The sequence below is a fragment of the Polyodon spathula genome, chromosome 9 (genome assembly GCF_017654505.1).
Source record: "Polyodon spathula isolate WHYD16114869_AA chromosome 9, ASM1765450v1, whole genome shotgun sequence".
Taxonomy (NCBI): domain Eukaryota; kingdom Metazoa; phylum Chordata; class Actinopteri; order Acipenseriformes; family Polyodontidae; genus Polyodon; species Polyodon spathula.
The window spans coordinates 33,201,376-33,216,148 of NC_054542.1; the positions used below are offsets into that span (position 1 = coordinate 33,201,376).

The following is a 14,773-nucleotide window of genomic DNA, read 5'->3' on the forward strand; positions in this document are numbered from 1 at the left end:
GATTTTAGATCATGGTTTAGCATTCAAGAAATCAAAATTGTTGAGGGCAGGCTTTAGTTCACCCTCCGTTTCAGTTGTCTGCTCAAAATGATTGACCAGCGAAGTATTTCATCTCATAGTGGACATATGGAGAGCAGCAGAAATCAGAAACGTACTCAGAATGTTATAACTGTAGCAAGTGTCAAATTGATAAATCTAGCAAACCTAGGTGTTGGTGTTTTGTTACGTTAAACGGAATTGGAACTCATAAAGTATTCTTGTTAAAATGTCCATGCTACAAACAGAATTATAGACCTGGCATTGAAATTAGAATTTCTTTGAGCTCCATTAGCACTTTTCAGCTTTACTGGCATGTAACCCGTTTTGTTAAAAATGGCACTATTAAATACACCTGAGGTAGGAATATTTAAAGTTAAGGTGTAAAAAGGTAAAAAAATGTTTGTTCAAAAAGGGCGTTCTTGCTATTGTAGCATTCATATTTAACGTTTATGTTTTAACACTTTTTCTTTCTAAATTATTATTCTTGAAGCTCGATAGTCTATTCTTTGCTAACTGATAAAATACATTCATATTGATAAGACAGAGTAAGAGCTATTTTTGTTTCAAATATCAGAAAATCATTAGTGCTATCAAGAATAACTTTACATCACTAGTCTCTCAGAAAGTCATTACATTTCTGGATAAGTGATCACTTGCTAATGTTTACGAAGAGGAAAGGAAAAACATATTTTAGACACAAAGTACAGCCCCTGTCTGAGGAAATATTGGAAATCATGAGTTGAACCATGTATGCTGTCAAATGATGAAAAGAAAATACAATCGCCTGATTTCTCAGTATGAATATTATTTATTTATTTATTTATTTATGTATTGATTTATTCGGCAGACGCCTTTAGCCTAGGGTTGAATATGGCACATGTGGGAGTTATGTTACAATGGATAATTGCTTACGAATATTAGTGTACATTTTAAATACTGCTCTTCAGGCTATATAGCCTTCAAAATACAAACTCAGCTAAAATACATTTAACAACAAGACGTGTAGAGATGTTTATAGGAAGCCTACTTACTGTATACATTATTTTCATCTTAACCTCTTTTAAACGGCAAAAATCATACACAAAGCAGCCTGTTTTTAAATAATAGGATTTATTCAAATTACATCACTTTTTAAACACCAATTTTTATATTAACACCTCATAAATAAATATATTTCTGTAGATGGAACTTACATAACTGAGGAGCTGTACACTATTTACGAATTTCCATTGGCACATGTAAAAACAGTACTATTGCATTTGAAACATGTACTGTACGTGCATATGATATATATTTCTTGTTAAATTTGTTTCGTAGATTTCTATATAATATATATGACACAGACAAAAATATACATTGTCATTTACAACATATAATCACAAATACTGTACTTGCCTGCCAAACTGCAGGCAGAACTGACATGTTCTTGCTACACCTATAACTATAGTGGAACACGTCATCTTGCAATGGTCCAATTCAAATAGAATTTGTGTTTTTATCATATCATAAACTCGTGATCACATGATTGCCAAACAATATACAAACTGAAATTACTGCATTATCCAAATGTGTTTGATGAAGTTTGTTCTCTCATTAGAAGACTCACATTCAAGTTGATTCATATACAAGTATGGTGATGTGCCTGACGCATCTAATTTTGACCTTGCATAGTATCAAGCTAGGTCCCCCAAAGGATATGATTAAGGCGCTTTGTCTATGAAATATACACGATATTCCGGTTTGACATACACTGACTAGTCAATATAAAAATTAACTATTAAAAACTTGTTGAAAATATAATATATTAAATGTTTTGTTTTTTTTTCCACAAAAAAAAAAAAACAATTCTTATTCAACCAAACAAATAATAAAAAATCACGTGTCTCCATGGCTCTTCATAACCCTGAAAGCTAGCCATGATCTTGTTTTGAAAAACAGTGATGAAGCTTTTGGCCCCGATGACACGTTTGTACTCCTGGCTCAATGCAATCATGGGTAACGTTTCTATTTTAACAAACTAACAGCTGGGGATTTGTTTACTGCCACCCTTAATTTATTATACTGTATTAAAAATGAATAGAATATTCTGTTGTTTTAAATAGCATAAAGTTGTAAAAAAATAAAAAAATAAAATATAATGTTTACTTATTCCCTAATAATATAAAAAAACTATTTTGATTTGAAAATGAACTATGAATATATATATATATATATATATATATATATATATATATATATATATATATATATATATATATATATATATATATATATATATAAAGAGCTCAGCTGCCCAATATATATATATATATATATATATATATATATATATATATATATATATATATATGGTTTTGATTAGCTAATGTAGCTCTAATGAAGATCAGGTTATTTAATCCCAAATCTGAGCTACTTTCTTGGATAGCTAGGAAAGATGGGTCCAATTCATTATGACGTTTGCATCACCCGCTTACCATTGTAACCCCTCTGCTCTGAATGCTGAACATATGCATACTGTGCTCCTGCCCCGGGACTCGGCTTGTGACCCAACCGACATGGCTCCAAGGGGTGCTTACACTTGACTCCTGCCGGTGATGTTCTCAGGACATTAGGAAATGCAAGGAATCTTCTGAATGGGTTTCGGGATGCACTTGCTTTAAGCACAAATTCAAGTTTATAGTATATATAATAATATAGAGATTTATCGCTACATAGAAAGTGTCAATGTTGACATCTTCGGGAAAAGATTTCTCATTGGTAGAAATATGTATTCTGCATTAAGTTTATGAAAAAATAGGCAAGAAACAAATATAACATTTGTATTTTACTTACGTATTGTATTATTGTAAGTTATAGTAGTGATGTTTGTGCAAGCTGTCCACTAGATTGTGATCCACAGAACAGGTGTCCATTAAACTGTGGCCATTATTATTAACTATTCTCAACTCAATAGCCCTGAAATAGCAATATATATATATAACTCCACAACTGTACAATATGCAAAGTGAAATTCCAACCATAGTAATAGAAAAACAAAGAGCAGGACACTAACAAAAAAAAGAGTGGACTGGAATGAAACACTTATTCCACTACTCTGCAAGGGCTTGAATCCAAGACTGGTGTGGTGCTTACAGTCAGCGGACATAAGGGAGTGATTGAATGAAAACATACAACAGCCTTGATATTTCCCTGTGAGCAGCATTCAGTCAAACTTTCTAGAGCAGCAGTTTAGACATTTTAAATGAAGGTGTTAACATTTTGACCAACAGTATATCTAGAAGTTTGATTAAATAGCTCCATAAAACAGGGAAATAGCGCAATAAAACGGCACAGCATCTACTCCTCAGTAGGGTTTGTGGTCTAAATTGTTCTTTAATGCGTGGTTCCCGCAAAGCTAAGCAGAATATTTGTATACGTACAATGGCAGTTATTATATGACAGGGGCATTAATGTTAAACACACCGAATAAACCTTACTGAATTATGTTCATGTTGGTTCGTATTGTTACTGTACATTCGGTACAGGAGTCCTTTTTGTTAGTAGTTAATCTATTGCTTGTCAATGTGTTTGTGGGAGTTAACACATTGTTATTGCTCCATTGTTCCAGATTCCCTGCAGCAAATATTAAAGAAAAGAAAACTGCACATACCTATTTAAATGGAAGTCAATGTATCCAAACATGATGGTGGCTATTATTAACTTCCAGTCTAATATTGCACTGCAGTTCATCCTACAGCGCTTTTTAATCGATGGCTGTGGTTCAAATTATTAATTAAGTTGGTATGCTTTCGTTGCCTATTCATTTATACAGCAGCAATTAAAGCTGAATATCCAGATCCAAACGCAATGGTTAATTGGCTGAAACCCTTCTTCACTATATGTTTCACCTAAACTGGTTTATTTGTCCCTGAAGAAGCGTCAGTCAAGTTCATTGTTTGACGAATTTGGGCTAGTATCCTCATCACTTAAAGCCTCCTTGTTTACGAATCCTGCAGCGACTGTAGTGCTATGTCTTGGTTTGACAGGTGCTAATTCAGACAGTACGATATTGTCGCTGTTAACCAAAGTGGTTTTATCCATGTTTTCTTTGCTGTGCTTTGTCAAAACAGCATCGAAGAAGTCATATTTAGGAGACAGTGAACCACTTTCAAAAAGATACTTAAATAGGTAGGAGAATGCCACGTTTGCCAAAAAAGAGGACAACATTGAGATGGTTTTGAATGGGAATTTCTGAACAATGATGTGTTCTACTGCTCCTGTTAGAGGATGTTCTTTCACCTGTTCAGTCCAGCCGGGATAGTAAATGAAGGGGGGGAGTTTAAGATATGGTTCTCCTCCACTGATCCTCAAAAGCAAACCAAAGATATATCCCGCCACTGACCCATACGTGTTTGTTCCCTTAACGAAGAGCACACTCAGCAGCTGAGGGAAGATGATGACATAGACGAGATCTGAGCTCAAATACCATAGGCCGTACACTGTTCCAGTTAACAGGGCCATGGCTGTTGCCACGGCTCCAAACACGAAAATGGTAATCCTCATTACCCACACGATCTCTCTATCTGATGCCTACGAAAAGTACATAAACAAAAAGACACATTATACAGCATAATGCTAAATTATTGATTTAAATAATACTGGTTGTTTTTTTTAAGCAGCATTCTTTTCACCGAAAATCAGTAAGATGGTTGAGATAAGGTTGAAACTAATAATTAAAACTATTTTTTTCTATATCACATATGTGCGAGAAAATGGCAGAGGTAAGGCTTCAGGTAGGTGGGGAGAAGGATTTGGATTTTGAGTCAGAAATGGGCAGGATCAAACCAGAAGTCAATGTGGCCTCATTACAAGTCTGTAAAGCAAACATCCAAAGTTGTGTAAAAACATGTGCTTTTGGTTTTGAGGTCACACATACTTTAATATGACCAGGTGGACTTCCAATTATAGCAGCCCAGCCCCCTTTTGGCACAACCCATTAACTGTATTAAAATATGTATTAAAATGTGATCAAATGTGTGAAATTGCCTCGGTACAAGCCTGCAAATTTACCATAATAAAATATTTTTTTATATAACACAATATAGAAAGTCTGAATTTCAAACAATAGTCGTCAAAAATGTGCCATAAAATAAGCGTGTCGGATTTGCTTTGTATTTGGAAATTACACTAATTACTGTTGGTAGTATTCAGTATTCTCCTAATGCTATTATGTTGAAAGTGGGAGATTCGGGCATAAAACAGCCTGCCTTGATCAACATGGGAGTGCATCTTTTCCAATTTACCGTTTGTCTAAATGCAAGCTGGTAGATGTTACGGGCAAACATGGAGCTTGCAGATAGGATTGATGAATCAGCAGATGACATCACTGCAGCTGACACTGCCCCAAGACCGAAAAAGGAAATATATGAGGGGCAAAGATGCTGGAGTACTATTGGCAGAATCATGTCTGACTCCTCTTTCATCTTCGGCTGCACAGGCCCATACGAAGTCTGATTCCAGTCTGTTACCAAAAGATGAAATAACCCATGGTTTATGCCTTTGGATCTCTATGCGTTTCCTTACCTTATTTAATTATTTTGAGGTTCAACATGTAAAATCTAATGGAACAATGCTACTGTTCTAGAGAGAAAAACAACACAAGCAATAAACCAAGCAATAACACCTGACATTGTGACCGACCGTTTGTGTAACACCACGCCTCGGGTGTGTGAGACATGATGCAAAATGACTATGAGAGAGTTAAGAAATGGAGACAATGCCACCAGCTTATCAAAGGGCTAGGTTCCTGCAAGCCATTTTATAAACCCTCTTTCTGCCTGTATACACTTCTCCCACCAGCGCACAAGCAACAAAAAAGGGTTAGGACAGCCCTTTCACATCCTCACTGTCCTGAGCCTTTGGCATCCAAGATACTTATTTTAAAGTTTAAGTTGCTATAAAAATCTTGTCAGCCTTGCTGAGAAAGAGTATTGTTGGTATATGACAAGTTGTCAATGTTCGCTCTCCAGATCAGTAAGTCCTACCACACGCCCTCCACGGAATGCATCCCCTGTAAGAACCTTGTAGTAATAAGAATAAGAATAAGAATAAGAATAAGAATCAATGTTTACCTGTAGATGCACCTATTGCGCCAATAAGAACAGATGGCACAGCCATCACCAAACAGCCGAACGCTGCCAGGAAGGACAATACTTGAGCATAGGTAGCTGAGGAGGCAGAAAGAACCCGCTGGAAATACACCTGCCAGGGAATCCCCCCCAGCATCTAAAAAGAAAATGCCATGTAAAATGTATACATGGTTTGAGAACATACGTATGTAACTCTATAATCATGCTTTATAAAAGAGAGCCAGATAGCAGACCATAAGAATAGCGTTTACAATGCATACTGTAAATCAATCCACAGGGACTATTATCACTTTTTTTTATGATCATTTTTAGTAAAAATGTCAAAACCACCTGAAAACAAAAACATGTATTCAAACAATCTGACTTCTACTTACTAATAAAAAGAAGTTGTCCAGCCACATGTATATATCTGATGGGTTGATGGATCCCAGCCAGGGCTCCTGATGAACATATTTATAAGCGGTCACTCCTATATCTGACACGGCTGGGTTGGACAATGCAAAAGGCACACTGACCCACTGCAAATGAAAAAGAAAACAACATGTTGAACTGCTCTTTTTTTAATGACTTTTTTTCCTTCAAAAATTCAGCTGAAGTAGACCTATTCATGAGGAGGTGTTTCCTCCATTGTAATTGATTATACATCATGGCTGTATTGGCAAATAATAACACATACAAAGCCAATGCATTCACTCAATACATGCAAAACCACTGAAGTATATACATACCAGCCCCAAGAAAATGCAGAAAAGCTGAACCACATCTGTATAGGCAACAGAATACAACCCTCCCACCAGAGTGTAAAAGATTGCTATGAGAGCAGAGACAATGACTGACGTGTTGATATTCATGTCCACTATCACACTCAAAGTTGCACCTAGGGAAACAATCCACAAGATTTACGTGAAGGTTGTACCGCAACATTTAGAAAAACAATTCACTCGGGACGTTTTATGTAAAACAATTTTGGTGTGGCAACTCAATCTGCTAAAAAGGTTAAAAATGAAGACGCTCTTAGAAATCACCACTTTACTATTTTAATTGAGTAACACATGAAAGGGAATTCCTCACATAATTGTTTAATCAACAGCATGCCAAAATGACTTCCCATCAATAAAGCCTTTTTTTTGTTGCTTGAAAATTTTTATTTATGGAAATTTATGTCAATTCATACTGCCCTTCAGTTGATAATTGAAGATGGACTTCACGGATAACCAAGATGACACAAAAAATGTCTGAGGAAGTGTTACTGTCTCTTTCCTTCTTGTTGCAGTTTAAGTAAATATTTTATTGGCCAGTACTGTTAAATACGCTATACAAAAAGCTTGACAGTGTATTCAATTGACACCAATTAGTTTAATAAACCCAGAGAGTGCTTTTGAGTCCTTTGCTGGGAGCTACATACTGTTGAACCTGCAATATATAAAACCTTGTGTCTGAATATTTTTGGTTCTACTGTATATATTTCAAGTTGGAGATGATTTTTTCAGTCTAGAATTTTCCCTGTGTGGAAAGTCTAATCAATAAGCATTGCAAGGACAGTTTGTGCCCACTCAACACAAGAGAAGAGCCACTGCAGCTGTTTTTTCCATTGGTGCCAGCAGAATCTGTTGAGAATTTCAAGTGCACATATTTATTTTTATCAACTCAAACTCCAATAGCTTGCTTTAAAAAGTACCAACCATTTGGTGCTGTAGACCAGCGGGGGGCAACTCAATTCCTGGAGCCCTGTCACATTTCACGTTTAATAGAAATGTATTCATTTTGTTATTTCAGTACTATAAAAACATAAATCACTACTGTTAGGACAAATTACAAACTGTACCTTTAAAACATTTTATTTTCCACAAGTTCTGGAAAAAAAAAGTTTTTTTCTTTTTGCTTTTTTCACTATATAGTAAATAGGTGATTAAATTAGCTAATTTATATGCACTGATTATATATTATTGTATATACTAATTCAAAAATTAGCATTAATATTTATGGGATTTGTTTATGCAGATTAAGTAAGCTTTCATTTATTAAATTATATTGTACAGGTGACTTTTTAAACTGGAAGAACTAACTGAAAACCTTTTCTAATGTGCGCACCACCAAAAAAGCCAATTCCCTGCTTCGTATCAGACTTCCCACAATTCTCATTGTTTAGAAGACTCCTTAAGGTAAGTAAATATAGGCACACATTGCAATATAAACACAATACAACTGTTTGTGCTAATGTTGCTGTAGTTGGGTCACAAAAACGTTTTTTTTTTCGATCATGATAAATTGACCATTGTTCATTCCAGATGGCACGCTCGTTTCCACTTCGCTTACCTAGTGCTGATAGGATAGCTGCTGACCAGAAGATCTCTCCCATGAGAGCGGGGATGAAGAGTAGCCCTCCCATTCTTTTACCGTAGATCTGCTGAAACGGGTCCAGCATGGTAACGTAGCCTCTGGAGCGCATTGGTTTAGCAAAAAACATACCGCCTATAGATATGGGGAAAATGCACAGTTAAGACTTTAAAAGTACCGCTGTAAACCCAAATGCTTAATAATTCAACTTAACGCGGCAACGTTTCATAATAACACCTTCGCTAGGCTACATACACCTGTAAAACGACATGCATAGTCTTCATAATCAGTTGGACAACCAACATTATTCATTATGTATTTTTAATCTAATGTATTGTCGTGATTTTTAAATTTTTTTAAGATGTGTTTTTTGTTTGTTTTTGTTTTTTTATATTTATTTATTTATTTTACCGGTATTATGTTTTCTTCTTTCCAGATTAAAAAACAAAGCCAAAAAAAAAAAAAAAAAAACGTTTAATGTAAAGAGACTCCTTTGAACCAGTAGTACACGAGTCTGTCCAAAAGAATAGCCCAAACTAGTCATTACATTATTAATGATAACTTTCTGCTAACCCTTCACACTTCATATCCTGTAATTATGTTTACAGACGACATACACTAATAAAACAGCAGCGCTACTGTTTATAATTGTGCTTTTTAAATATTAAAATATAATGAAAATGTCATATTTCATATTTAACATAAATCGTAAGCAACTCATTCTAAACGTATTGAAGTATTATTCGAAAGTAAGTTTACCACATAAACGCACCATATCATTGAAGCGGTAAACTTTCTAATCACCCTGTACTTTACATTTATTTTGACCAACAGCAACCAAGGGTGCTGGGGCTTCTATCATATACAGGGCTTACAGTTTTGTTCAATGGCTTTCAGCACCACTTTAAAATTATTCCAGTGCCACTGGCAGAAACACGTGTTTTTTTTTTTTTTTTTTTTTAAGAAAAACTAGTTCGCTTCTTAAACATCTGGAGAGTGTGGAAGACTGAATTGTGCATTATTTCATTTGTACTATAGACACGTTTAATTACTGGATCTCATACGAGTTTCCATTTGAAATGTCTGTTCTTAGTAACAGATTATTAGGAAATAGTGTGTAAACAGAGAAAATGTTCTTCATACCTACTACAAGGCTAAGTGCGTATCCGAATGGAGCCTGAGCCCAGGCTAGTCCAAACCCGGGTAAGTATACATATTCTGCAGTCCCGTTGATATATCCTCCGCCGACCCATGTAGCTGAAATACATACTTCTAGTGAGCTTTAAACATCTCCAAACAACGACGTACGCTGTAGCTCCACTATGCATTATGTGCAGACCCTTTATGGAGACCACATATATAAATGAAAAAAGACGTAGCTTGTTGTGGGTGTTGTTTTTTCTTTTGTTTGTTTTTTATGGGCTTTTGCCATTTGGAAGACAATAAATAAGCTAATAAACTGTACATATTTGGAATTAATATAAGGGAAATATGTATTGAACTCTCGAATAGTTTGATCTGAATTCGTTAAATACACACAAAACACAAAGTACTTTTAATTATGTTTGTAAAAAATAATAAATAAATAAATAATGTGTCATACGTTTGTTAGTTATTGAGTCAATCTGTTGGAATTCCTGTATAACGCTTGATTAGATGTATCTTGACTGTGATTTACCAAACAATGCATGTAGAAGCGCTAAATACAATTTGGAAAACAAACCCTTTTCACAATTGTATAGAATGTATGTATTAACTGACAACAATAACAACAACAATAATAATCAACATAGCAGAGGAAAGTTGAGATATAACCCAAGCTGGGACTTACCTGTCATTGTAAATCCCCCAACAAATAACCCTATATCTCTCCCGCCAACCATGATGGTTTCACTGCGATCTGTTCCGGCTGCTATCCCGGAGTTTTTGTTTTTCCACGCAGCCCATATTCCAACAAACAGAATAAGCAGATAGAACAGAATTATTGCTACCAGCCCTTCCACGTGGATTGCCATCTTCAAATGGAGACCAAACTGCCTGCGCAGATCAATATTGCATTGAGAACCTGCGGAGAGAAGCAAACATTGCATTACACATTTGCAAATTGAACTGAAAAAACAAAACAAAAAACAAAAAAAAAAAAAAAAAACAAAGAAAAAAAAACAAGGCAGAGCCAGCGTTAATACTGCCTGTTTTTTTTTTTTTTTTTCAGAACAAGTTCTTTCTATTTCATTATTGTTTTTATCCATATTGTATTCCAAAACTTCCTGCTCTTTTTGACAAACTGTAGACTTCCTCCACAGGTGCTTGGTACTGATGACTTGCGCACTTGTGGAAGAACCATTTGCTTCTTTAATTGTATTATAATAGCAAACAATGCTGTTGCGCAACATTAACTTTTAGTTTAGTGTGTAAGAAATACTTAAAGAAAAATAAATTTACTCAATGAGATGGGAAAGATTATCCGATACAGCAATATGAGATCAAATCCACATTGACGCCGGTCATTTTACGCAATTATTGTAAGTGCTGCAGTTTAACCTAGACGTTTTAACATGTTCCAGATTCGTAACACAAATAATACATATTTTGCATTAAAATAATAATACACAAACTGTATATTTATGTGGCAGCAAAACTACGGAAAAGCTATAGAAACACAATATTAGACCAACAAGCAATTCTTGCTGGCTATTTCACCCTACCTTTGGAACAAGTTCTTGGAGAGTTGTCTAAGAACGCAGGACTATAAAGTAGAAGTCGAAATATTCCAAATCCAGACCAGATTCCACGTGTAGTTGGAGAGCACCAGGTGTACTATTTTATAATTTTTTAAAAAGATGTCTTTTAAAGGACCAGCTTTCGTCACTAGTCAGAGGCATATGGACGTCAGAGAGATGTGAATGGAGACTGCTTTATGAAAAAGAATGTCAGTTTGTGCAAATGAGGAGAATGTCACCCAAGGTCTTCCAGGGGGTGGTCAAAAATAGCAGGCTGGGTTAATTGAAATTAGCATGACGCATAATGCAAACAGGAACACTCCTTAAAGCAATGATATTAGCTCGTGCATTTTAATATGGACCTGGAAGATTCTTAAAATAGCTACTAGTAGCTAGCAGTTGCAATTCGTATTTGTAATGTGAAGTTGTCTTTTCTGTGTTTTGATGTAATAGATTATTCCCAGAATATTGGAGGTTTTCTTTATGCAGTATTTCTAACGTGATTGATGTTACCATGAGTTACATTATTGAGTACTTATTATTATTATTATTATTATTATTATTATTATTATTATTATTATTATTATTATTACTAATTCTATATAAGAGAAGAAGGAGAAGGAGTTGTGAGGTTTGAAAATAAACGGTCCTCTGCTAAAATCAGTAAAACGTAGCAAAAAAGCTTAATCCAGAGACCTGAAATACAATATCTACTTCAAAGATGACTGCATTCATCAGTTTTTTTTTATTCTTTTATTTATGAAATCATGTGGACAAGTGGTCCGAAGTCATAAGAATTAGTTCTTACAGTGCCAAGAAAAAGTTTGTGAACCCCAATGATAATTATGGAAATTCCATAGTTTTACCATGATAGCCTTCTTGAATCAAAACCAGTCTTTTCTTAAATATTCAATATGGTTTATATTAACGAATTTCATGTAGACAAACAATGAGTAATTAAGATTCAGGGTATGTGAAAAAGTAAGTGAACTCCCGGTTTTATCAGGTCAATTAAGGGAATAATTAGGTTGTTTAAATAATTAGATAGATCTTCAGGGGTGAGTTTGGGAGGCCCCACCCAATATAATGATGGGAAACTGTGTGAGTTTGGTGTTCACCATACAGGTGTGTGGAAACATGTAATGCCACGATCAAAAGAAATCTCTGAGGACCTCAAAAAAAGTTATTGATGCTCATCAGTCTAGAAAGGGTTACAAAACCATTTCTAAGTATTTGGGGCTCTACCAATCCACTGTCAGACAGATCTACAAATGGAGAAAGTTCAAGACCACAGTCACTCTACCCAGGAGCGGTTGTCCTGCCAAAATCTCTACAAAAACAAACCGGAAAATCATCAAGGAAGTCACAAAGAACCCCAGAATAACATCCAAGGATCTGCAGACCACTCTCGCCTTGGCTAATGTGAGTGTTCATGACTTAACTATCAGAAAAAAGACTGAACAAGAATGATGTTCATGGAAGGATAGCCAGGAAGAAACCACTGCTCTCTAAAAAGAACATTGCTACCCGTCTGAAGTTTGCCAAAGACATCTGGAACAATGTTCTCTGGACAGATGAGACAAAGGTAGATCGATCTTTTTGGCCTCAATGAGAAACATTATATTTGGCGAAAACCAAACACTGCGTTCGAACAGAAGATTCTCATCCCAACCGTCAAGCATGGTGGTGGGAGTGTGATGGTTTGGGGTTGCTTTGCTGCCTCAGGACCTGGATGGCCTGCCATCATTGACACAACCATGAATTCTGCATGTATCAGAAAATTCTAGAGGAGAATGTCAGGCCATCTGTCCGTGAGCTGAAGCTGAACCAAAAGTGAGTCATGCAGCAAGACAATGATCCTAAACATACAAGCAAATCTACAAAAGAATGGCTGCAGAAGAAGAAATTCTGCGTTTTAGGATGGCCTAGTCAAAATCCGAACCTAAACCCCATCGAAATGTTGTGGCAGGACCTGAAGCGAGCTGTCCCTGCAAGGAAGCCCTCAAATGTCACAGAGTTGAAGTCGTTCTGTAAGGAGGAATGGGCCAAAATTCCTCAAAACCGATGTGAGTAACTGACCACCAGTTATAGGAAAAGCTTAGTTGAAGTCATTGTTGCTCAAGGGGGTGCCACCAGTTACTGAATCTAAAGGTTCACACATGGATATTGAATGTTGAATCATTTTTGAATAAATAAATGTTGAAAAAGTGTTATGTTTTTGTGTCATTTGTTTAATCAGGTTATTTTTATCTATTATTAGGACTTATATTAAGATCTTTTTAGGTTTGAAATATGTGAAAATCCTAAGGGGTTTACAATTTTTTTCTCGGCACTGTATATGCTTTACCCTATGGTGCATGACAAACCCTGGTACCAGAAGCTTTTCACAAAGAATACACTTGCATTATTTAAAGTCTCTGATGAACTAAATACAGTTTAATATACTGAAATATTTTCTAGCTTGTTGTATTAAACCATCAACAACAGTCTTGAACAGTTTTGTGACTATTAAACTTAAAGATGATTGAGAATCATTGTATTCCTGCATTCGTTTTCAAAGAAATGGTAAATGCACTCTGCCCCTCTTTATACAAACTTTATTCAAAGTATAAAAATTGTACAAGAGCAGTAAAAAGCTGTCCACCGTTGATTTGTTTTTCTACTTATAACAAAAGAAATACATATCAACAGGAACATAAAGAGAAGCATTTGTATTTAAAAGCAAGTAGGGGAATTCAACTCTAAATAAGTCACAAGTTAAACTGTTTTCAGTAGAGTTCGTTATTGCTTAAATGGGTAATTTGCCAATTAAATAGTGAATAAGTTACCCAATTTGTATAAGGAATGTGAAATAAGTTACCCCATTTCTAGATAGGGTTCATTTGTCAACAAGGGAAGTTCAACAGAAAGAAAATGATAATGGATGAGCACTTTAATTCTTTTCTTTCATTTATTTTATAAAACAAGGCCAAAGTCATGCATGAAGAATACTTTTAACATTAGTGTTGGTTTTAGTTGTGAAAAGCCATCCTAAAAATTTACATTTTAACTTTTCAGACATGTTAATGACAAAGCAATGGCAGTGATCTTGCCAGCAAACACCAATCTGGTGCAACAGAATATCACATTTACTTCTCATGGGTATGGAACTTCTACAAAGTCCATGGGGACAGCATCTATAACTAGTGTAATGGGTATCAATTTAATAAATGTAATCACGAATCGGGCTGGCTGAAGAAATGCTTTGTGATTTTAAAAAAATCTAATTTATTAAAGGATTATTTTACTCTGAGGAGCTTATTCATGGAAATGTGCTCTAGAGGCAACATGAACTCATTCATCATTCAGTTAGCCTGTGATAGTCATGTAATCAGTGACAGCAGCTCGCCTTCTCTCTTCAGCTTTCTACCCAGACATCCAACTCAACGCCATAATACCATGTGTAATTCTCTGCAATGTTCTTATTATCACCCATGTAGGGGACCAGTGGAAACCGTTCTCCATCCATTTACCCGAAAGGGACACCGTTAGGACACATTGATTCATTTC

The 14,773-nt window shown here is 35.4% G+C and overlaps 1 protein-coding gene across 1 annotated transcript; it reads right to left on the reverse strand.

Annotated features, from left to right (window-relative positions):
• Positions 1-2,396: 2,396 nt before the first annotated feature.
• LOC121320757 (high affinity choline transporter 1-like) lies at positions 2,397-11,362 on the reverse strand. The gene is made up of 9 exons (XM_041259363.1): positions 11,210-11,362; positions 10,336-10,569; positions 9,648-9,761; positions 8,484-8,639; positions 6,896-7,044; positions 6,542-6,685; positions 6,150-6,303; positions 5,322-5,539; positions 2,397-4,608 (listed from the first exon to the last, which is right to left on the reverse strand). The coding sequence occupies exons 2-9, from the start codon at positions 10,517-10,519 to the stop codon at positions 3,958-3,960; spliced, it is 1,770 nt and encodes a 589-aa protein (XP_041115297.1). The 5' UTR covers positions 10,520-10,569; positions 11,210-11,362; the 3' UTR covers positions 2,397-3,957.
• Positions 11,363-14,773: the final 3,411 nt, after the last annotated feature.